The 26,108-nt window shown below is 42.9% G+C and overlaps 1 protein-coding gene across 7 annotated transcripts in view; it reads right to left on the bottom strand.

Annotated features, from left to right (window-relative positions):
• The window catches only part of LOC126985947 (uncharacterized), a 42,090-nt gene extending 27,095 nt beyond the window's left edge, over window positions 1-14,995 (bottom strand). For 5 of the 7 annotated variants that reach the window (XR_007739189.1, XM_050841546.1, XM_050841548.1 and 2 more), the window contains exon 1: window positions 2,771-2,804. Coding sequence is in view for 4 of the 7 variants with exons in the window: in XM_050841546.1 (XP_050697503.1) it covers window positions 2,771-2,789 (19 nt within the window). In the remaining 3 variants the exon portion in view is untranslated. Of the gene's footprint in view, window positions 1-2,770; window positions 2,805-5,616; window positions 5,762-14,866 lie in introns of those variants that run through there. The other 2 variants (XM_050841549.1, XM_050841550.1) reach the window with 2 other exon arrangements.
• Window positions 14,996-26,108: the final 11,113 nt, after the last annotated feature.

Raw genomic sequence — 26,108 nt, 5'->3', positions numbered from 1 at the left:
ATTTGACTGGAATATAAAAATAGTTTATACTTTACTATCAAGACTTTAAAATCACACACACACACACACACGCACACGCACATGTGCATGTGTGCACACACACACACACACACACAGGAACGCGCGCACGCACACACACACACACAGATATACACTAAAGTGCACTTGCTCATGTCGGGTGGGTACCTGCTGGTGCTTACGAGTCCAACACTTGATCAGTCCGTGGTGAATTACACACATATATTCTCTCTCAATGTTACTCAATTCTTTCCTGAATGTATCCAAGTTGTTTCTCAACTGCTTCCCGAAAAACTTGGGAAACGTCTGGGATACATTGTTGACATACAAAGATTCATGGTGTGGACGTGCCTTAATACTAACACTAATACTAACACAAATACTAACAATACTTCCGGCTAGTTGAACATTTCCAGGCACCAAATATACAGAGTGAGAAGTTGGGACACGCACCATATCTCAGCATTTCCGAAACATCCTTTTTACGCCCCTCCTGATACTAATACTAACACAAATACTAACAATACTTCCGGCTAGTTGAACATTTCCAGGCACCAAATAAACAGTGTGTGAGGTCAGGATAACACAATATCTCAGCATTTCCGAAACATCCTTTTTATGCCCATCATGATACTAATACTAACACAAATACTAACAATACTTCCGGCTAGTTGAACATTTCCAGGCACCAAATAAACAGAGTGAGAGGTAAGGACATGTGCCATTTTTCAGCATTTCCCCAGCATCCTTTTGACACCCCTCATGATATGTACCCAATATCGTTACAGGAAGCTCTTGCACCACACGCCCCTACCATCAACAAAGACGTTATTCGATAAGCAATGAGGAAAAGCCTGGCAATCTGATGCTTTTTTCCATCCCAACGTTTTTCCTCTCTCCTTCTTTTTCTCTTTTTTCTTTATCTTCCTCTCTTCCTTCTTCCCCTTCATTTCTCTCTCGTTATTCTTTCTTTCATTCTTCATTTCTTCCTACTTTTCTCTTTCTTCATATCTCCTTCTCTCTCTTCTTTCCTTCCTTTCTTTCTCTCTTTCCCTTCATTTATCTCTCATTATCATTCTTTCTTTCGTTCTTCATTTCTTCCGACCTTTCTCTTTCTTCCTATCTCCTCTCTCTTCTTTCCTTCCTTTCTTTCTCTCTTTCCCTTCATTTCTCTCTCCTTATCATTCTTTCTTCCTTCATTTCTTCCTTTTTCTCTCTCTGCTTCTCTTCCTTCTCTTCTTTCCTTCCTCTCTTCCCCTTCATCCCTCTCTCCTTATCTTCCTTCCTTCCTTCTTTCCTTCCTCTCTTCCCTTTCATCCCCCTCTCCTTATCTTCCTTCCTTCCTTCTGTCCTTCCTCTCTCTCCCTTCATCCCTCTCTCCTTATCTTCCTTCCTTCCTTCTTTCCTTCCTCTCTTCCCCTTCATCCCTCTCTCCTTATCTTCCTTCCTTCCTTCTTTCCTTCCTCTCTTCCCTTTCATCCCCCTCTCCTTATCTTCCTTCCTTCCTTCTTTCCTTCCTCTCTTCCCTTTCATCCCCCTCTCCTTATCTTCCTTCCTTCCTTCTTTCCTTCCTCTCTTTCCCTTCATCCCTCTCTCTGTCTTGTCATTCTTTCTACCTTCATTTTTTCCTATATCACTTTTTATGACTAAGTTTATTACCCAGTTCTAGATTTTTTTTATAGTACATCACTTTTCACAACTGAGTTTGTAATACGTCACCTTAACTCAGTGAAAATCCAACACTTCTAGTTTTTTTTTTTTTTTTTTTTTTTTTTTTCTCAAGGCCTCCCCCAGCCCCACCCCATTTTTCAAGAGCACTTCCATCTTCCAACACACATCCAAAACTAGCTTATTAAACACACGATCAAATAGAAACTCCTATTCACTGCCAACCTCCTCACCAGCCCTTATTTCAAGAACACTTCTATATTAAAACACACATCCAAAACTAACTTCTTAAACACACGATCAATTAGAAGCTCCTATTCACTGCCAACCTCCTCACCAGCCCATATTTCAAGAACACTTCCATCTTCCAACACACATCCAAAACTAACTTCTTAAACACACGATCAATTAGAAGCTCCTATTCGCTGCCAACCTCCTTCCCACCCCATTTTTCAAGAGCACTTCCATCTTCCAACACACATCCAAAACTAACTTATTAAACACACGATTAATTAGAAACACATACTCGCTGCCAACCTCCTCACCAGCCCTTATTTCAAGAGCACCTCCATCTTCCAACACACATCCAAAACTAACTTCTTAAACACATGATCAATTAGAAGCTCCTATTCACTGCCAGCCTCCTTCCCAGCCCATATTTCAAGAACACTTCCATCTTCCAACACACATCCAAAACTAACTTCTTAAACACACGATCAAATAGAAACTCCTATTCGCTGCCAACCTCCTTTCCAGCCCTTATTTCAAGAGCACTTCTATATTAAAACACACTTCCAAAACTAACTTATTAAACACACAGTCAATCAGAAACTCATATTCACTGCCAACCTCCTCACCAGCCCTTATTTCAAGAGTACTTCCATCTTCCAACACACATCCAAAACTAACTTATTAAACACATGATCAGATAGAAACTCATATTCGCTGCTAACCTCCTCACCAGCACATATTTCAAGAGCATTTCCATATTCCAACACACTTCCAAAACTACAGTACCCTCTCGAGTTTCGCGCTATCCGAGTTTCGCGAGTCACGAGTTTCGCGGTTAGTCCTGAATTCTTACCATCCCGACTGTCGCGCATTATCACCCCGAGTTTCGCGCTGCTTTGACACGTACGGGTCACGTCTACTTACCATGGCGTCGCGCACGCTACCTTAAAAGGTAGTATCACACTGGACGTTTTCCTCCAAACATTGTGGCTAGAGAGAGAGAGAGAGAGAGAGAGAGAGAGAGAGAGAGAGAGAGAGAGAGAGAGAGAGAGAGAGAGAATTAACGGGTCGTTTTGAAGCCGCAGTTCAAGGCGGCTGCCTTATGATTGATTGACAGTTCTGAAAACATGCTTGTAATTCGCTGGGAGTCCGGTGACGTCATCACCGACGCTCACCCTATCAGCGGCTTCACTGCCTTAAGGCGGTGTCACACTGGCCGTTTTCGTCTCTGGTGTGTGCGTGCGTGTGTGTGTGTGTCTTTGTTGTTAATCGATCCACGCTCACACGCGGTGGTGACAATGAGAACTGGCACGGAGGAACCTCAGACACGCCACACACACAACAGCTTCTTTCTTCCATTTAACTGCAGCAACAAGTTCATAACTTGGGTAATGGCAGCACAAGCCGCGGCAGCCCTTACTTTAGCAGACGACGCCATGTTGATACAGGGCAAGTGCTTTGTTTACGTTGTGGATGTGGAGACGGGCAACCGACCTTGGCCGTGTGTGACGCACACCCGGAAAAGTTGGATTTGACTGTTGCCCAAGCTTCCGCCAACGTGGTGGGAAACAAAAGGCCCATTGTGACACCATATTACGGACAACCGACAACTCGCCCCTAGATGGGCGCACGGGCGTTGTCAATGACCACAACGGTTAGAGGAAAACGACCAGTGTGACACTGCCCCAAGGCAGCGAGGCCGCTGACCAGATGAGCGCCGGCGATGACGTCATCAGACTCCCAGCGAATCACAAGCGTGTTTTCAGAGCTCAGCCAATCGTAAGGCTTCATCCGTGGCTTTAAAACGACCCGTTCTCTCTTCCTGTTTACTTCCTTTTTCCAGGGTACGTATTTTGAGATAACAAGGGAGTAAAGGAGCCAATTATAATGGCGCCACTATAAACAGTTGCCTGCGCCATGATGGGCTCGGGGCCGACCATCAGGCCCAGATGAATAGTCTACCGGCACCATAGGCCACATGTAAAAAAAAAATAATAATAAATAAATAATTAAAAAAAAATCCACGGGTCAGAACAGATAAGCACTTTTTCAATGTTTTCAATACCTCGAGTTTCGCGATCCTCGAGTTTAGCGCTCTACCTTCGGAACGAAGCGATCGCGAAACTCGAGAGGGTACTGTAACTTATTAAACACATGATCAGATAGAAACTCATATTCGCTGCCAACCTCCTCACCAGCACATATTTCAAGAACACTTCCATATTAAAACACACTTCCAAAACCAACTTCTTAAACACACAATCAATCAGAAACTCATATTCGCTGCCAACCTCCTCACCAGCCCTTATTTCAAGAGCATTTCCATATTAAAACACACTTCCAAAACTAACTTTTTAAACGCACAGCCAATCAGAAACACATATTCGCTGCCAACCTCCTCACCAGCCCTTATTTCAAGAGCACTTCCATATTAAAACACACACCCAAAACTAACTTATCAAACACACAGTCAATCAGAAACTCATACTTGCTGCCAACCTCCTCACCAGCCCTTATTTCAAGAGCACTTCCATATTAAAACACACACCCAAAACTAACTTCTACAATACACAGTGAATTAGAAACTTATATTCACTGCCAACCTCTTCAGCAGCCAAGCACTTAACATCATATATAACTTAAGTCAAGCTCTGCACTAAACTAGTATGAACAACATTTTTATCTTACAGTAAAGGAAGCAGCTCAAGGGCAAAAAATAAGGTACTTGAGGTTAGTTAGCTTCATATATGTTTCTTTAAATAATTGTGTGGTGCAGAGGCTGTCTTCAAGTAAAAGTTTTGTTAAGTACTTGAGTGATAGAAAAAGTCAGCTTCATATGCGTTTCTTGAAATAATTGTGAAAACAAATATACGTTGATTCTCATTAATAGTCAATATCTTGTCTGTGGCAGAGACAAACTAAAGGCAAATAAGTACAAAACAAAATGCCTGGAATAGAGATACAAATACTAAACAAAAATTATCAAGGACAAATATTTCTCAGGCAGAACAACACACACACCTCAATAAACTAAACTTGATGAGAAACAAAACTGAACCGCCAAAAATCAAACAGCTTGGCCCATAACAATCAGACAGAGGGAATTATAACACAGTAGAGGTTAGGTTCATACGCATTTCTTTGAATAATTGTATGTTGCTGAGGTTATCTTCTTAAAAATGCTGTTATGTCCCACCTGACTACTTGGAGTTGAGGCTTTGCTGAGTGTACCGGAGTGACAGAGTGAGGCTTGAGAGAATGCTCCACCTGGCTGCTTGGAGTTGAGGCTTTGCTGAGTGTACCCGAGTGACAGAGTGAGGCTTGAGAGAATGCTCCACCTGACTGCTTGGAGATGAGGCTTTGCTGAGTGTACCCGAGTGACAGAGTGAGGCTTGAGAGAATGCTCCACCTGACTGCTTAGAGATGAGGCTTTGCTAAGTGTACCCGAGTGACAGAGTGAGGCTTGAGAGAATGCTCCACCTGACTGCTTAGAGATGAGGCTTTGCTAAGTGTACCCGAGTGACAGAGTGAGGCTTGAGAGAATGCTCCACCTGACTGCTTAGAGATGAGGCTTTGCTAAGTGTACATGAGTGACAAAGAGTTAGGTTTTAGAGGAGAGAATGACCCACTGACTGTCCACACCCAGCACCTGCCTTGCTCTGCCCTGCCCTGTCTACTGTTGAGGTTTTCTAAGTGTACCTGAGTGATGAAGAGCTGAGGCTTGAGAGGAGAGGAATGCCCAGTGACCGTCCACGCCAACCGCCTGCCTTCCACTGCCCTGCCTTGCTCTACTTTATACTGAGGCACACCCAGGCATAGGGGTGGAGCTTCCAAACCCAACCAAGAGGGAGAGGGGACAGGGGGGGTTGGGGGGGGAGGAATGGGGTAAACAATACAAGCAGAGGATGTGATAAGGACCCAAACACTAGGGGGAGGGGAGTTAAACACATGCTAAGGGATCATGGGTTGTGGGGGTAAACATTACAAACTGGGACATGATCAAAGCCCAAGAATTACAGGGAAGGGATGGGATGCTAAGGGGGATGGGATTTTAAGGGGATGGAATGCTAAGGAGATGGGATACTAAGGGGATGGGGTTTTAAGGGGATGGAATTCTAAAGCTAGTATTGTAATATATCTCTGCACCTCAGTTTGCCCATTAAAAAACCCTCTCATAGAAGTAGCTAGGATTTCCATGGACCGTTTTGTGATCCTAGCGATAGTTTTACACAACCTCGGCACCTTGAACGGGAAAAAACACCCATGAAAACCTGATTAACCTTCTCTGGGGCCTGTACTCTTAAACATATCAGCACCTCAGTCCACCCATTTGAAAAGTCTCTCGTAGAAGTTGCTGGGATTTCCATGGACTGTTTTGTGATCCTAGTGATAGTTTTACACAACCTCGGCACCTAGAACGGGAAAAAACACCCATGAAAACCTGATTAATCTTCTCTCGGCCTTGGGAGATACTCGTAATGGGAGCCTGACACATTTAAGAACATGGAGTTTACTTTGGAATTATTATTGTCAATACTCGTACCTATACTATAAGAGATGCTGGTAGAGAGGGAGGAATGCAGACACTATAAGCCACCTGTTAACCGGCCCCAAACACCTGAGATGCCGAGAGAGAAAATGAAAATGAAAACGAGAGAGAGGATAAGAGAATATAGAAGATAATAGATAAGGAGAGACAGAGAGGCTGATAAATATGAAGGTGAAAACAGAGAAGAGGATGAGAGAATATAGAAGATAACAGAAAAGGAGAGACAGAGGAAGAGGATGATAAATGTGAAGGTGAAGAGAACAAGAGAAGGAAAGGAAGAGAGAATTTAGAAGATTACAGAAATGAAGGGAAAGAGGGAGAGGCTGATAAATGTGAAGGTGAAGAGAACAAGAGAAGGAGAGGAAGAGAGAATTTAAAAGATTATAAAAACAGGACAGAGGGGAAGGGTGATAAATGTGAAGGTGAAGAGAACAAGAGAAGGAAAGGAAGAGAGAATTTAAAAGATTATAAAAACAGGACAGAGGGGAAGGGTGATAAATGAGAAGAAGAGAACAACAAGAGAAGGAAAGGAAGAGAGAATTTAAAAGATTATAAAAACAGGACAGAGGGGAAGGGTGATAAATGAGAAGAAGAGAACAACAAGATAAGGAGAGGAAGAGAATTTAGATGATGGAAAAGGAGGGACAGAGGGGGAGAAGGAGTAAAAAAAATGTCTTAAAATACACCACAAACAAACATAAAAGGAAATTCAAGAAGTAAAGCAAAACATACCATGAGAAAGGGTAAGGAAATTCAGGAGACAGAAGGGAGGATGGAGTGCCCGAGGTCACGTGTGCTTGGGAATATACAGAAACACAAAACAAACCAAACATCAAAGAAAAAGCCAACAATTAAATACACAAACATAACATAAGTAAGACAGGAAATAAAAGAGAGATAAAGGTGTGTAAGTAATGAGTGTTTGGGTCCTGTGTGCCGTGCCAAGGATTGCTGCAACATCCTTCACTGTTTATGCTGGCTCAGTCTTTGTCATGATGCCACAAAAAACTGGCCACAATGAAAACCTGATTAACCTTCCCTGGAGCCAGATTTTTAAGCATATCAGCACCTCAGTTTGCCCATTTGAAAAGCCTCTCATTGAGTTGCTAGGATTCCCATGGCCTGTTTTGTAATGCTGGTGATAGTTTTACCTGACCTCTGTGCCTTGAATGGGAAAAAATACCAATGAAAACCTGATTAACCTTCCCTGGAGCCAGATTTTTAAGCATATCAGCACCTCAGTTTGCCCATTTGTTTGTAATGCTGGTGATAGTTTTACCTGACCTCTGTGCCTTGAATGGGAAAAAATACCCATGAAAACCTGATTAATATCCTCTGTGGCCTGTACTTTTAAACATGTCAGCACCTCAGTTTGCCCGTTTGAAAAGCCTCTCATTGAGTTCTGTTTTGTAATGCTGGTGATAGAAAAATACCCATGAAAACCTGATTAACCTTCCTTTTTAAACATGTCAGCACCTCAGTTTCCCCGTTTGAAAAGCCTCTCATTGAGTTGCTAGGATTCCCATGGCCTGTTTTGTAATGCTGGTGATAGTTTTACCCGACCTCTGTGCCTTGAATGGGAAAAAATACCAATGAAAACCTGATTAACCTTCCCTGGAGCCAGATTTTTAAACATATCAGCACCTCAGTTTGCCCATTTGAAAAGCCTCTCATTAAGTTGCTAGGATTCCCATGGCCTGTTTTGTAATGCTGGTGATAGTTTTACCTGACCTCTGTGCCTTGAATGGGAAAAAATACCCATGAAAACCTGATTAATATCCTCTGTGGCCTGTACTTTTAAACATGTCAGCACCTAATGCTGGTGATAGTTTTACCTGACCTCTATGCCTTGAATGGGAAAAAAAAACCCAAAAACCTGATTAATATCCTCTGGTGTGGCCTGTTTAAACATGTCAGTCACAGTTTGTTGCTGACATGGCCTGTTTTGTAATGCTGGTGATAGTTTTACCCGACCTCTGTGCCTTGAATGGGAAAAAATACCCATGAAAACCTGATTAATATCCTCTGTGGCCTGTACTTTTAAACATGTCAGCACCTCAGTTTGCCCATTTGAAAAGCCTCTCATTGAGTTGCTAGGATTCCCATGGCCTGTTTTGTAATGCTGGTGATAGTTTTACCTGACCTCTGTGCCTTGAATGGGAAAAAATACCCATGAAAACCTGATTAATATCCTCTGTGGCCTGTACTTTTAAACATATCAGCACCTCAGTCTCGTAGAAGGTGCTCATGAAAAACACTCCAGGTTGAGACGCAGAGCAATGAGGACGCAAGGTCACTCATATTTAGAAGATGAGTAGGACAGTCCTCATAAATTATTCATGACAGTCAAATCCAATACTTGCAACACACAGACATATGATGCAGCCTCCAGCCTGGCCTCAGGATCTCATTCTTATGCACTGTGATGCCCTTACAGTTACAGCACCTGTGAGGGAGTAGGCCAGACTCTCTCATTCTTTGGCTCTGGGTAAACCAAGCCATCATCTTCTAAATTCTCTTCCTCTCCTTCTCTTTTTGTTTTCACCTTCACATTAATCACTCTCCCTCTGTCCCTCCATTTCTGTAATCTTCTAAATTTTCTCTTTCTCTCCTCTTGTCTTCATCTTCATATTTATCACCCTCCCCCTCTGTCCCCCCACATTAGTCATTTCCAAGGGGCCATGAGTCCTGGAGGAAAGCTGGAATTTCTCTTGTTGGAATATTTATCATTATCTTGACAACAGCACAGGCTAATTTTCTTTTACAGCAAGGGAGACCGCTCAAGGGGACTAAAACAAAGTAGCAACAAAAAAGTCCACATTGAAAAGTTTATGAAAAATGCTAAGTTACTGCCCTTGTTAACTTCAGTTTTCTACAGTTTGTTAGGCTAGCCACTGTTTAATAAACCTGGAAGGGATTTTTATCTCTATATGCAAGGGGGGCGTGGAGGGAGGGACCCATTCCTAGTGGGGGCGCGATAGTGAAATGTCTAAGAGCCTCTGCCTTAGACTGTCCTTGCACCAGAAATTAAAGAATGCTCTACACTATTGCACACTAAACTGCCCCCCAGAAGCCTCGCCCTCTCTTCCACAGCTTCCACAGGCCAGGTAAAAGTCTCACGCCTCCAAAGCCAGGATCCTTTCCACAGAGTATGCTCAAGTCCTTAGGCATGAGGTGTTCATTTCAAAGCATAGACCAAAATTTTGCCTTAATAATATCACATAAAATTGCATTATACACAATGATGCCATACTGTTATCAGATCTTGCTAAGTCAGGATATGCAGCTAAATTAAGTCTCATTAACCCCTTGGCTGCAGATTTCCTACAAGAAGACATCACCAAGCTACAGGAATGGAACAAAAAGTGGCTGCTGCAATTCAATGAAGAAAAATGTAAAGTCCTGCACCTTGGGAGAGGATATCCAGCACACTCCACTATCCACCACAGAGGCATATACCCAGAAAGGTATATGGAAAAGTCATAATAGAGAGGGTGCAAAGACTTACAGAAGAGAAAATCAGATATTTTCCTTCAGGATGGAAGTAGAAAAAATAATAGTAAAAGGAAAGAAACTATACGCTGCCTTCATGGATTTGGAAAAAAGCTTATGACAGAGTCGATTGGATTGCATTGTGGGATGTTTTAAAGATTTATGGTGTGGGAGGAAAACTGCTTAGTGCAATAAAGTCTTTCTATGAGGATGCATCTGCATTACTGGAGAGACAAGTGAACATTTTGAGATAAAAGTGGGCTTAAGACATGGGTGTGTCATGTCACCATGGTTATTCAATATTTATATGGATGGTGTTATTAGAGAAATGAAGGGCAAAGTTGGAGAAGTTGGAGTAAGACTGTTCGGTGAGGGAAGTAAATGGGTACTGAATTCAATACTGTTTGCTGATGACACAGTGCTCATTGCAGAAAATGAAAGTGACCTACAAAATTTGGTCACTGTTTTTGATAGTGTCTGTAAAAGGAGAAAACTGAAAGTAAATGTCAACAAAAGTAAAGTGATGGTTTGTGAGCGGAATAGAAGTGAGGTTGTAGATTTTGTATGCCCATATAGAGTGGGAATTGAATGTGAAAAAGAATGTAAAATAATTTTGAATGGTGAAGAAATGGAGGAGGTCAATGAGTTTAAGTACCTTGGATCAGTTATGTGTAAGCATGGTGGTATGGAGGGAGAGATAAGAGAAAGGGCATTGCAAGGAAGAAGGGTGGTAGGGTCTTTGGGACGAATCATGAATGACAGAAGTGTGAGCATGGAAGTAAAGGGGGATTTGAGAAATACAATAATAGTACCAACCCTCACATATGCAAGTGAAACGTGGGCCTGGAATGAAAGTCAGAGGTCTAGAGTGCAGGCAGTGGAAATGAGTTATTTGAGGAGTGCTTGTGGTGTGAGTAGAATGGATGGAATGAGTAATGAAAGTGTGTACGAGCATTTTGGAATGTGTCACAGGGGTGAAGAGATGAAGTGTGGAGTGGTGGAAGAAGTGAAGCGACAGACCTTAAAGTGGTTTGGCCACATGGAGCGAATGGAGGAGAGTGAGATGACCAGAAGGGCGTATGTGAGTGAGATAGAGGGAGGTAATGCTAGAGGACGACCTCCAGTGAAATGGAGGGATAGGGTGCGAGAGTACGTTGGGGAGAGGGGGGAAAGATCTTTGAGAAACTTGGAGCAGGCAAGGAGGGAGTGTCTGGATAGAGAAAGTTGGAAGCTCTTCTGCCGTGGCCATCCCCTGGTGGGAGCTCCTAGGAGCAGGCGTCGATGAAATGATGATGATGATGCAGAGAAAGACCTGGGACTATACGTTACCAGGCTACCAGTGAAAGCCAAATCCGTGCCAATCACAGCAGAGGGATTAAGGAGTCAAATCATGATATGTAATTTTAGATACTGTAAAGATCATACTAAAATATAAGCAAACCCCAAACTTAACATGACCAAGAGATAGCTACCTACTCTTTTAAGAGGCCTTGTCATATCCTTTTTCAGACACAATTTCTTAACAAAGCATCAGATAAAGGAAATAATTTGGAAGAGTGTTTCAGACCTTGTCATGTTTTCATTGCGTGGTTTACTAACATGTTATGGATGATTATAACACTTACAAGAGACACGGAATGACAAAAACCCGGCAGATGACGTGCTTCCTGTTACGAGGCAGCAAGCGTTGGTGGCCAGCGAGATGCCATCCACAGGACTCACGCACTTATGGCAAGGTCCTTCATGAGGGGAGCATCAGGACACCTCTCCTCCTGAAACTGACCTCTCTTTTGGCCACTCCACTTCACTTCTTTTTATGAAGGCAGTGATTAGTGGGCTTCTTTTTCTTCTTTTTTTTTCTTTTTCTTTTTGTTTGTTTTTGTTTCCCTTGCTAAAAGAAAAAAAAGCCTGGTACCCTGCCTCGTCTGTTTTATCTTTAACAGACTTTTTTGTCTCCTTTTTCTTTTTTTTTTCTTTTTTTGCCCTTGAACTGCTTTCTTTGCTGAAAAAAAAGCAAGCCTGATGCCCTGCCACATATGTTGTATTGGATTACTTTCCCATTCCTATTACCAGATGCATTAAGAGAACCTTCATTTAGCTCCCCACTCCCTGAGTCAACCTGCCAGCCAGCCCACTGGGGTACCCAACACCTCCACTGCTGTGTTCACAACTGGAGAGCTCAGGCGTTGATGGCAGATGTAGTACGATGAGTTGGCCCCCCGGCGCACCCACACAAAGGCATTTCCTCAGAAACGTATGTTAGCCCCGCGGCAGGAAGCGATTTGTACAACAGATGTCATCGTTATGCATTTTTTACCACGCCTTATTTATTCACAACTTGTTAACAAATCATATTGACAAACACAGGGCAAGGCCTGACACACGCTCTGCTAATTATCATCCTTATCCGACGCTTCGTTAACAAAATGTGCCCAGAAAACAATAACAAGGCTCACAACACTACCTCATACCACTAACAGCACTAACACCACCCCTACAGCCTCCAGAGCTCCTAAAACCCCCTCCAACACAACTTCTACAGCCCTAACACTAATAATACAAGCCCTTCCATCAATTTTAAGCCTCTAACATTGGTTAACAAAGCATCAACATTACTTCTAGGCTTCTGTGACACCCTTAACATCACCTGTAACACCCCCAACACACCTGCTACACCCCTAACACTGGTAATACTAAGACCCCTAACATCAATTCTAAGCCTCTGAAACCCTACTAACATCACAAACAGAGTGACCTAACCAACTATTGAAGCTCCTCTTACCAAATCAAAATATAACAAGATGCTCATGACTTTTTTTCAACCTTTTTTTACGTGAAATGGTCGCATCTCTGACATTCTGCAAAACTGAACTTCTAACTCACTCTGTCCCGAAAATATGATTAAAGTTGGTATTTTCAAATGCTTCCGCCTCTCATATCAACTATTTCCAAAGGCTGAAAGCGAAAAGGGAATCAGTCGAGTTATAATGGATGTATTTGTAGGTTCGTGGCACAGCGGAAGGGCCAAACTACCACCAGGGTCATTAAACTGCTTCCAGGAAATGACCACAACTCCTAAGAAAGCCTTGTCAAATGTGTGTTTGGGCGGCGAAATGTTTAATAACACAGCCCTAAAAAGTCACACTACCCACAAAACTTGAGGTATACTAATATGACATTTAAAGAATCTGGCAAAATCTGTGAGGGAAGGAACTAAAGAACATAAGTTGGTATAGTTAGTTAGTGAGTTAGAGAGAGTTCAGTATTTAGAACTCACTGAAGCTTTAAAAAGAGGAGTCTATACATTGAGTAATTCCACACAATGAATTTTAACTCACAAGTTGTAGAGATTTTTCACCAAGCTTAGAAAACAACGAAAAGTAACCCTTGACTGCGGCTTTCCTACCAGAAGACCTCACCAAGCTACAGGAATGGAGCAAAAAGTGGCTGCTACAATTCAATGAAAAAAATGTAAAGTCCTGAAACTTGGGAGGGGATATCCAGCACACCAATACAGTACCACATGGGAAACACTCCACTATCCACCACAGAGGCAGAAAAAGACTTGGGACAATATATTACCGGGCTACCAGTGAAGGCGAAATCCGTGCCAATCGCAGCGGATGGGTTAAAAAGAGCTGTGTATCCAAAGAGCGAAGCAACACCATGATATTAAGTTCCACGCTGTATATATGGATTTTTTTACAAAGCTCAGAAATCAATGAAAAAAAAATTAAAGAAAATTCCCACACAAAAAAAACTGTTCTGGGTACAATTTCCCTCCACATAAAATAAGTCGGTTGTCATAAATCATAAGTGTTTGCCTGACTTGCCGTGAAAACAAGAAGAAAAGGAGATTAAAGAAATAGAGGGACAGAGAAGAGAAGGAGAGGATGAGAGAATTTAGAAGAGTAAAGAAATGGAGGGACAGAGATAGAGGCTGATAAATGAGAAGGTGGAAACAAGAGAGGGAGAGGAAGAGGGAATTAGGAAGAGGGAATTTGGAAGAGTATAGAAATGGAGGGACAGAGGGGGAGGAGGTGTGATAAATGTCTCAAAATACACAACAAACAAACATAACATAAAAAAAACAAGACAATTTTCATTATTTTTTTTTTTTTTTCTCCCTCCACCAGGCCTCCTTCTGGGGTACCTCAGGGTGGCTATACCTCTAGGTTTGTGTGTTGAGGATACAGAGAGGACACACACACACACACACACACACACACACACACACACACACACACACACACATAGTAGACATTGACATAGTAGACATAGTAAAACGTTGAGGAAGGGAAGATGCTCAAAGAGACATAAAGAAATATAGCTTCCCACAAACAAATATTGAGGTTTGGAACAGACTCAGTGTATAAATAGTATCGGCGAAGTGTGCAGAGCTTCAAGGAAAAGTTGGATAATTATAGATACGGAGACGGGACCACATGAGCGTAAGCCCAGGCCCTGTAAAATTACAAGGTAACACTAGGTAAACACACACACACACACACACACACCAACGTAGATAAGCACACACACACACACACACACATACACACACACTGATGTAGACACACACACACACACCAACGTAGATAATCACACACACACACACTGATGTAGACACACACACACACACACACCAACGTAGATAAGCACACACACACACACACACACACTGATGTAGACACACACACACACACACACACACACACACACACCAACGTAGATAAGCACACACACACACACACACACACACCAACGTAGATAAGCACACACACACACACACACACACACACACGCACACACACAGCTGGGGTACCTCAGGGTGTATATCCTTTGCTTTTATATATGTGTATCAGTGATACGTAGAACACACACACACACACACACACACCTGTACCATACCTGTCCGGGTGTCCAGGCAACAAGTGTCCCTTATAATTATCAGGTCAGGCGGGTACACACACGCACACACTGACACACGCTCACACACTGACACACACTTTACACACACACACACACGCGAACATATAATATCGCTGAAACTTCCTCCTTAGTCCTCAAGTTGCCTATGAGCTGATTTATTCTCTTTTATTCCTTCATTTTCATCGTTATTTTCTCTCCCTATTTCTTCCCGAATCCATGTCTTCCCGTGTCCTATGTGCTATGTGTCCAGGTGTTAAAATAATAATGTGTAGGTTAGTGCACAGCCCACCAACTCGTAACACAGCTCTTTTTACCTTTATTATCAATTTTAGTTAATATATATAGGTGTCTAGCTACTTACAATAGCGGAAAAAGGACGCCTATACTCTCCTGGTGTTTATTAGTGTGTGTTAGGAATAATGGAAGCAAGATAAATAAATGATAATATCCCTTCAGGAACGTCAACACCCATTACAGCGTTGCCAAGTTTCCTGTTTGTGTTCTTAACTTGTTATCTTCGCGACCTTATCTACCCATGGCCAGTGTTGCCGTGTTGTACGTGTTGCGTTTGGCTTGACACGCGAGATTTGACATATTGCAACTCTCTCTCTCTCTCTCTCTCTCTCTCTCTCTCTCTCTCTCTCTCTCTCTCTCTCTCTCTGTGTGTGTAAAATAATTCGCCAAGGCCTGATCACGAGTTAATTGGACTCTCTTTCACCAGCAGGTACCCTCACGACATACGTGAGCAAGTGCTCATTAGTGTCAATCTCTGAGTACTGCCAGGACCTCACACACCACACAGGCACACACCTTATCCCCCTTGCTCAAGGGGGAACAGTAACCACTCCTAGTCAACGGAAAGAATCATGCCTGAGCGGGGCTCGAACCGCCGCCTGTTTGGTGTGTGTGTGTGTGTGTGTAATAATAATAATAATAATAATAATAATAATAATAATAATAATAAACGCTTTATTAAATGATTGCAGCTGTAACGCTGAAAATATACACGTTAAAAATACACTTTTGAAATATATTAGAAAAAAAGGGAAAAGAGTGATAGAAGGTAGACTGAGAGAGTTGGTCAAAATTCACAATCAACAATTCGGATTCATGACTGGATCGAGCATTGTGGATGCAACATTTATTGTAAGGCAGATACAGGAAAAATATCTAGAAGGAAACAGAAAAGTGTATTGGTGTTTTGTGGACTTGGAGAAAGCTTATGATAGAGTGCCTAGAGAAGTATTGTATTGGAGCTTGAGAAAGAGAGGAGTGCCAGAAAAGCTGATAAGATTGGTGAGGATGATGTATGAGGGAGCTAAAACAACAGTGCAGACGAAGTATGGAGAAACAGAGTCTTTCTTAGTTGAAGTAGGACTCCATCAGGGATCAGCTTTGAGTCCTTTTCTGTTTCTTATTGTGTTGGACACAATAACAATGGACATAAGGGAAAATTATGAACTGTGGGAGTTGTTATTCGCCGACGACCTAGCCATCATTGCGGATACAGAGGAAGGCCTACAGCAGAGATATTTGATATGGAAAGGTAACCTGGAGAGAAAGGGAATGAAAGTAAACACACAAAAGACGGAGGTAATGGTAAGCAGTAGGGAAGGGCATGAAGAAATAAGTGTAACATCGGAGGATGGCAGAAGATTGAAACAGACAAATGAAAAGCTTCTTTTACTGTTATGCTTTTAACTTATTTTCTGTATCAACGAAGTTCGATCTCGCGACTGGCGAGTGTCCGTGAATACGTGATAGGAACGTGAACCGGATGGGAACGAACCGTATGATTTCCGTATGAGATCTATGAAATCTAATTTCTAGTACTAATAGCTATAAACAGGAATTAACATTTTTTCATTAGCCTGGCTGGTGGTCCTTTTCTTAAAAAAAGAAAAAGAAACTCATTGAGATCCGGGGCTATTCATAAAACATTCGGGCTATAGCCCCGAAAGCCCAGGCCTAACTACGCCACTGGTCTAAATACTTTGACTTAGCGATTATGAATACTTATATAGAGAGCAAGGAACGCTGCCAAAAGTAAAGGAGGAGTTCTATCTTACTCTCTTGTGTCGGTAGAGTCTGTCCGTTTTTATCTTATTTATTTATATATTTATTTATATTTTATCTCATTTTGTTTTTTACGTCCAGTCCGTGGCGCCGGTGAGCTTTCTTGATGGGGCCTGGCGCCATCTTGCTTGGCCAGTGCTGCCCCCCGGAGCTCATTTTTTTTATCCTCAGAGAGTTTACTCAGAGTCCGGGTTGACAGGCGACCATCAGGACAGCCACTCGGCCACTCGGCGAGGGCGGAAAATTATAATCTTGTAGCGGCGGGTGACTGAGACTCGAACATGGGTCCCCCAGGACGCCGGGCCGGACTCGGATATTCTGTATCCGGATCTCGTCCGTATCCGGATGGTCCGATGGCTACAATATGTCGGATACGGGATTACTGTATAATAACCACCACTTCCACCCCCCTCACCACCACGTGCCCCCCCTCCCCCCACACGGCACAGCACAGCGAAGCAGGAAGAATAGCCGGGACAGACAATGGCCCGGCAGCAGTAAACGGCTCTTAGTTAGGAGTGTTTAAGAGGCTGAACGGCGTCACGCTTGGTCCCGTCATTACCGCTATTCACACGCCCCGGGTACTGGCGGCGTGTTAGGGAGAGTTTCTCTTGACGAACACTTCGCAAGATGTGGGGCGTGGCGGCGATGACACACACACACACACACACACACACACACATAGAGGAGAAGAAACTGAGGAGTGTCTAGTTATATAAGACTTAATAGTATTATTATTAGTAGTAGCAGTAGAAGTAGTAGTAGTAGCAGTAGTTGAAGTAGTAATAGAAGGGAAGCGGTGGCTGAGTGGTCAGCGTGCGGGCACAGTGTCTGCAGGACCCGGGTTCGCGTCCCGCTCGCCTCTACAAGCTGACAATTTTCAGTCATCGCGGAGTGACTTAATTAAAACTACCCACATGCTGTCCTGAAGACCACCTGTCAACCCGGAGTCTGGTGAAACTCTACAGTGGGGCAAAGATGAGTTCCGGTGGGGGACAGCATGAGCCAAGCAAGATAGCGCCACTATAAACACTTGCCTGCACCACTAACGGACTGAAGCCGACCAGCAGACCCCATCAAGAAAGCCCGCCGGTGCAACAGGCTGAACGTAAAAAGAAAATACATAGTGGTAGCAGTAACAACAACAACGGTGGGAAAGGCGAGGCTGGCGTTTTCCCAGTTACGTCTAGGGACGCCAATGCTGCTTCTTTAAGGGGACATGAAGTGATACCTTGATAAGTCTCTTGGGAAAGCGTGGAGTTACGTGGCCAGACTGCTCCCTCGACACATCCGCTTGACAATAATGATAAGAAGAAGACCAAGAAGGAAAAAAGAAAGGAAGGAAAGAAACAAGATAAAAAGTTACACCCATCGCCTGAGTCAGAAGATATTAGTAATCATGATAAGAAAGGAAGGAAGGTGAGAAAAAGGAAAAAAACAGAAAGAAAAAAGTATCTTTAGAGTCGGTGTTACTTCTACTACTACTACTACTACTACTGCTAAGAAAAAGAAGAAGAAAAAGAAGAAGAAAAGAAAGGAGAGAAAGAAAGAAGAAAGGTGAAAGAAAGAAAGGAAGAAAAACAGAGAACTACTACTACTACTACTAATAATAATAATAATAATAATAATAATAATAATAATAATAATAATAATAATAATAATAATAATAATAATAATAATAATAATAATAATAATAATAATAATAATAATAATAATAATAATAATAATAATAATAATAATAATAATAATAATAATAATAATAATAATAATAATAATAATAATAATAATAATAATAATAATAATAATAATAATAATAATAATAATAATAATAATAAGAAGAAGAAGAAGAAGAAGAAGAAGAAGAAGAAGAAGAAGAAGAAAAAGAAGATGATGACGATAATGAAAAGGAAAAAGAAAGAAAAATAGCGAGAAAAAAGAAAGATGAAAGAAATAAAAGATAAAAAAATAGAGGGAGTAACAAGAGACAACAACAACAACAGCAGCAACAACGACAACAACAAACCACTGGACACAACCATCACCAATAACAACCACAGCTCACTTATCACCTCAACACAATCTTCCAAACACTTATCCCCTTTTCGTCGACAACACTCAGCTATCACCTTCTTCAACACTAAACATCCTCGGTCTGTCCTTAACTCAAAATCTCAACTGGAAACTTCATGTATCTTCTCTCGCTAAATCAGCTTCCTCGAGGTTGGGTGTTCTGTATCGTCTCCGCCAGTTATTTTCCCTCTCCCAGATGCTATCCATATATTATTTATTTTTTAGTGCCTCTTAAAGTTAGTTGCAGTTTTGCCTCTCTTTCTGTCTTCTATCGATATTTTCATGGTGACTGCTCTTCTGAACTTGCTAACTGCATGCCTCCCCCGTCCCGCGGCCCCGCTGCAGTCGATTTTCTATACTCTTCCTCATCTCTATACTGTCCAAATCCCTAATGCAAGAGTTAATCAGCATCTTCATTCTTTCATCACTTCCGCTGATAAACTCTGGAACAGCCTTCCTTCGTCAGTATTTCCTCCTGCCTACGACTTGAACTGTTTCAGGAGGAGAGTATCAAGACACCTCTCCACCCGAAACTGACCTCTTTTGGCCTCTCGTTCTTTTTTTCTTTTATTGGAGCAGCGTCTAGCGGGCTTTCTTGTTACTGCCTATGCTTTTTTGCCGTTGAGCTTCCTCCCTTGACGTAAAAAAAATCTTACCTGCGCCCCCTCACAAAAAGCCTGCCGGACCTACAGGCTGAGCGTAAAATAATAAAAAAAATAATAATAATAATGCAGACCCATATTCCCAATCTCTCTATGGGTGTGTGGTCCCTGAGTGAAGACGCTCGACTGTAGCTTAGAAAGTAACCACGGGGCGTTCTGGAAAATACTCTCATTGTGATTTCCACTCAAAATTATCTTCGGTGACCCCAAGTTAACATTACTTAACCGAATCTAACCTGACCTGACCTGACCTATTCAAGAGTAGCGCCACAGATAGCCATACGAAGGGAAATACGCCCCCGGGGACATTTGGTAGATGCGGCATCCGGGTTACCACAGAGGAAAGATAAGCTATACGATGAATTCTTTTTTTTTCTTTTTTTCATTTTTCTTATAGTACAAGAAGCAGCTCAAGGGGAAAAAAATGTATGAGGAAAAAGCCCGCTAATCACTGCCGCCATGAAAGAGTGTAGATGGGTGGCCGGTTTCAGAAGTAAAAAAATGTGTAATACTCACAGGAATTGACCGAATAATCTAAAAAATAAAGTTATGACCAGTAAATGAATGTATATGAAATTCACCCAGTGTTAAAAAAAATATAAATATGAAAAACATGCCCGTACAGATAAGGACTTCCTCTCTCTCTCTCTCTCTCTCTCTCTCTCTCTCTCTCTCTCTCTCTCTCTCTCTCACACACACACACACACACACACACGCACACACATACACACACACTCAGAGGGAGCGGCCTTCATCAGTCAAGAGGCAGATTCTCCTGAAGAGTGAAGACGTTACTGCGCTGCGGACGATCTTAGACTTCCAAGAAATGAGCACGATTTTCACGAGAACTCAAGGTGACACATGGAGCAGACAAGACGTTTTCAAGATTTTGTTACATCCTGTTGTCTCAAGAAAATGATGGTAGTGGTGGAGGGGTCTGACTGACTCACTCTCTCTCTCTCTCTCTCTCTCTCTCTCTCTCTCTCTCTCTCTCTCTCTCTCTCTCTCTCTCTCTCTCTCTCTCTCTCTCTCTCTCTCTCTCTCTCTCTCACACACACACACACACACACACACACTGGAGAGAAGGGACAAGTGGAGTGCCGCAGGGATCTGTACTCGCACCAATAATGTTCTTGATTCATAACAACGACATGCCAGAAAGAAAAAAAAAGCTACATGAGCTTGTTTGCTGATGATGCAAAGCTGCAAAGAAGGATAAGGACGGAGGAAGATTGCATGAGGTTGCAGGAGGATCTGAATGCAATGTGAGAGTGGAGCAACAAATGGGAAATGGAATTCAATGCAAATAAATGTCACATATTGAGGATGGGAAAGGGTAAAAAGAGACCCCTGAAACAATATAAAATGGGTGAAAGAGACATAAGTGTGGTTAAGGAAGAGAGAGACCTGGGAGTGACAATTCAGGATTCTTTGACGCCGGAAAAACACATAAACAGGATATTTGGTGATACACATTGACTATTGCAGAATCTTAGATTGGCATTCCACTATATGGATGTAGATATGATGACAAAGATAATAAAGGCGATGATTAAACCAAAGTTATAACATGCAGCAGGTGTATGGTCCCCACACACATAAAAAAGGATGTAAAGAAACTGGAAAGGATTCAGAGAATTGCAACAAAAATGGTTCCTGAACTCTCAGATCTACCATGTGAAGAAAGATTGGGACGCATGAGCCTGCCAACTTTGGAACAGAGGAGAGAAAGGGGAGACTTGATAATGTTGTTTAAGTTGATGAGTGGTATGGATAAGGTAGATAGAGAGGACTTGATGGAGAGAGAGAGCAAATGAGTGGATTGAGAGGACACAACAAGAAGCTGAGAAAGGGAACATGCTTGAGAGACAAAAAGGAATACAGCTTTCCTCATAAAAGTGTGGATTTGTGGAACAGTTTGGAGGAGGAAGTGGTGGAGGCGAAGAGTGGCCACCAAATGAAAGAAAGATTGGATAAAAGTAGACAAGGAGACAGGACTATCCGAGCCTAGCTCAGGCCCTGTATGTTACAAAGAGGCAAATAGGAAAACACACACACACACACACACACACACACACACACACACACACACACACACACACACACACACATTCTAAGGAGTTCCGTCATCATTTAATTGTTGATAAGATGAAAAGAACGTTCGACTTTCACCGCCATTGTGTGTGTGTGTGTGTGTGTGTGTGTGTGTGTGTGTGTGTGTGTGTGTGTGTGTGTGTGTGTGTGTTTGACTGAGAGAGAGAGAGAGAGAGAGAGAGAGAGAGAGAGAGAGAGAGAGAGAGAGAGAGAGAGAGAGAGAGAGAGAGAGAGAGAGAGAGAGAGAGAGAGAGAGAGAGAGAGAGAGAGAGAGAGAGAGAGAGAGAGAGAGAGAAAGGCACTTATTTTTTTTCTTTCAAGCCTAAATCACAAAGGAAGGAGGGAAGGAAGGAAGCAAGAGAAAGAAGAAGGAAGGAAGGAAACAGGCAAGAACTAATGATATACGAAAAGAGAAGTGGATGAACGGAACGCACATTTAGGCGACAGGAGAACGTAAACTATGGAAATAAAGAGTAAATATAAATATGTCAACGTAAATGTAAATAAAATGGAAAGTTTCAAATCGGTGACGTAAGCTAAACGACCTGTCTATATAACCGGGGGTGGGGGAGGTGTAGGGTCTATTGGGGAAAGGTGGGAGGGAGGGAGGGGGGTGAGTGGGAAGGGGTCCAGTGCCCATACAATACATACATCCATCCAACACTCACAATACATACATACAAATGATATACACCATGTTCTGTCTTTAAGTATTTTATATGGGGGTTAGAAGAGGTTCAGATTTTGGGGAGGCGGTGGCTGAACGGATAGCGAGACGGCCCCGCGTTCAGGAGGACGCGAGTTCAATCCCCACCACGATGGGATTTTTCAGCCGCCGCCGAGTGGCTTAAAACTACCCACATGCTGTCCAGAAGACCACCTATCAACCCGGACTCTAGTTTCTAGGATTAAAGATGAGCTCCGGGAGGGCAGCATGAGCCAATGCAAGATGGCGCCACTATAAAAAACACTCGCCTGCGCCAGAACGGGCTGGACCGACCATCAGGATCCACCGGGAAGAAGCGTACCGGCGCAATAGGCCATGACGTAAATAAAAAAAAAAAAAAAAAAAAAGACGCTGTATATTTAAACATTTCGGGGCTAACACACACACACACACACACACACACACATTTGACAGGGCTTTCGTAAGTGTTTGGGGCATTTCCAGGGGTATTTTTATGACCCTGGTGGTAGTCTGACCCTTTTTCTGTACCATGAACCTAAAGGAACGCTCATTAGAAGCCGACTGATCTCCTTTCCCGCCTTTGGAAATAGTTGATGTGAGAGGCGGAAGCGTCTGAGAACCGCCCCTGGGTTCACTATACATCGGTTGCTACTTCAGTATTTCAGATGGGGGTTATAAGGGGTTCAGTTCTCCTCTGGGCCTGATCCAAGGCGGTGGTTCCAAGATCGGATGCTATTAATAACATTTCGCCGGAGCAACCAACGTTACTTAATCTCCCTTTCCCGCCCCCACGACCTTCTTTCGCTCCTCCCTGTAGCTGCGTCACTGTTCAAATAGAGGCCAGATAGATGCATATATAAGGAGGGAGGAGGATGACCGAGGCCCGTATGCTCACTCACTTTCGGCTCACACAACTATTTCCAAAGGTCACAAAAGGGATCATTCAGGTTCTCAGGAGTGTTTTTCACGTTCATGGTACAGAAACCTCGTCAAACTATCACCAGCCTCATAAAACTACCCTTGGGATACTAACACAACCTCTAGGAAAGCCTTAACAAATGTGGGTGTGTGGAATGTTCGAGAATGTGCTGACTCTTGCGGTCTTTCTTCCGTCCCCGTGCATCGTTGTGTAGAAATATCTGTAGTCCTTCACTTCGCTTTCTACTCCCTCATCCCTATTCTATCCAAATCCCTTATGTAAGAGTTAACAGGAATCTTCACCCTTTCAACCCTTTCGCTAGTAAGTCTTCCTTTGTATTTTCTTCTGCCTACGACTTGAACTCTTTTAGGAGGAGAGTTTCAAGACACCTCTCCATCAGAAATTGACCTCTCTTTCGGCCACTCGTTCCGTTTAATTTTGTGGAGCAGAGATTAACGGGCTTTTTTGTTGCTTGTCTTTCTTTTCCTCCTTCAGCCGCTTTGTTACTGTACAGAACGTAAACGAGTAACAGTGGAAGTCCTCCAAGAAGGCGTTCCCAGAAACAGATTCATTGCTCCATTAAAATATATTCACTGAACACAGACGCACTTGATAAGAATTCCGTAGAGGTTGTGTTAGTATTCCCATGGGTAGTTTTATGAGCCTAGTGACAGTTTGACAAGGGTTTCGTAGAGGTTGTGTTAGTATTTCCATGGGTAGTTTTATGAGCCTAGTGACAGTTTGACAAGGCTTTCGTAGAGGTTGTGTTAGTATTTCCATGGGTAGTTTAATGAGCCTAGTGACAGTTTGACAAGGCTTTCGTAGAGGTTGTGTTAGTATTTCCAAGGGTAGTTTAATGAGCCTAGTGACAGTTTGACAAGGCTTTCGTAGAGATTGTGTTAGTATTTCCATGGGTAGTTTAATGAGCCTAGTGACAGTTTGACAAGGCTTTCGTAGAGATTGTGTTAGTATTTCCATGGGTAGTTTAATGAGCCTAGTGACAGTTTGACAAGGGTTTCGTAGAGGTTGTGTTAGTATTTCCATGGGTAGTTTAATGAGCCTAGTGACAGTTTGACAAGGCCTCTGCACCATGAACGTGAAAACACTCATTAGACCACGAATAATCTCCTTTATTATTGTGGGAGCCGGAAGCGTCTGAGCATATTCTTAAACATTTCGGCATCAAACTCGCATATCAGACAAGGCTTTCATTGGGATTTTGGGCATTTCAAGTGGTAGAATAATGACCCTTCTGGTAGTCTGGTCCTTCTGCACCATGAACCTAAAAGACATTCGTGAGAACCTGACTAATCTCTTTTGCGGCCCTGGGAAAGAGTTATCGTGAAAGCCGGAAGCGTCTGAGAATACGGGCTTTGGGGCCATATTTTTAAACATTTTTGCGCCCAAGAACACGTAATTTACTAGTCTTTCGTGGGAGTTTTGGGCATTTCCAGGGGTACTTTTATGACCCTGGTGGTAGTCTGGGCCTTCTTCTGTACCGTGAACCTAAAAGAACACTCATTAGAACTCGATTAGCCTCCTTTTTGTCCTTTGGAAAGAGTTGGTGTGAGGGGCGGGAGCATCTGACAATACCAACCTTTGTCTCGTCACCATGGAGTACAGACATAAGCCCAGGGTTGCCAAATGATCGTGCTCAAAACATCGCATTTATCAGTTCCAGGGCCCAAAACTTTCGTACCCACACAGATAACAAAATTCCAGTTAAAGTTCTCGTTAAAAACATTACTTATTGGCGTTTGTTTGCGATGGCTGTGACTCAGAACCGGAAAATACGATGTGCTGAGTGCCTGAATACGATAATTTGGTAACCGTTACTGCCCTCCCTCTCCCGTTCTATGCAAATGAGCAACTGTGTCCTTCCTTGAATAACGCATCCTCAGTAACTGTGTCCTTCCTTTCATAACGTATACCCAATAAGATAAGGTAAAGATAACGGGTCAGTTTCACAGTTCCCCATGATGGGTTAGTAAGCTCCCAAACCATTACCAGAGCCTTCGAAATTTCCTTGTATAGTGTCTAGTGTTTATATTTAAGTTCACAAATTTGATGAAACTATACTAGAAAAGTCTTGTGTATTTAGTGTGGCATCGAAGACCTCACCATTTTGGATTGTATGGGATTCTATAGTTTGGTTCGGGATGTTACGAAGACACTGTGTTGGACTGTGAAATCGGCTCAAAGTTCGGGGCATACGCTACAACTGCGCGAGGCGGCGGTGCTCATCTCCGTCGCATTGTCCCTTGAGCCTGTGGTGGTAGGGAACCCATCACCCCGGGGCACAGGGCCAGGGTGACATCCGGGTTACCACAGTGTGCCTTCCCCAGGTGTCCCAAGGTACACATTTATCCGCCAGGCCGAAAGGGAGGATGAACGGCTGGGTGGGGTGCACGTCGACTACCCAGGCAGGAATTCGAACACAGGCCTGCAGATTCGTAGGTAGGCACGCTAACCACTGTACCAAGGAGAAGCGACATCCAGAAATCTGACTGACAGACACTGATAACTTATACCTCACCCTGTTGCCTTCCTCCTCCTGTTATAATGCTAATGAGAAACGCGATAGGAGAGGGAAAAACTATACATGCTTGACCTATATCTCAGCCTGCTGCCTTCCTTCTCCTGTTACAATGCTAATGAGAAACGCGATAGGAGAGGGAAAAACTATACATGCTTGACCTATATCTCAGCCTG

The sequence above is a fragment of the Eriocheir sinensis genome, chromosome 60 (assembly GCF_024679095.1).
Source record: "Eriocheir sinensis breed Jianghai 21 chromosome 60, ASM2467909v1, whole genome shotgun sequence".
Taxonomy (NCBI): Eukaryota; Metazoa; Arthropoda; class Malacostraca; order Decapoda; family Varunidae; genus Eriocheir; species Eriocheir sinensis.
The sequence above is the reverse complement of the archived record's forward strand: the minus strand, read 5'-3'. Positions and strand labels throughout refer to the sequence as shown.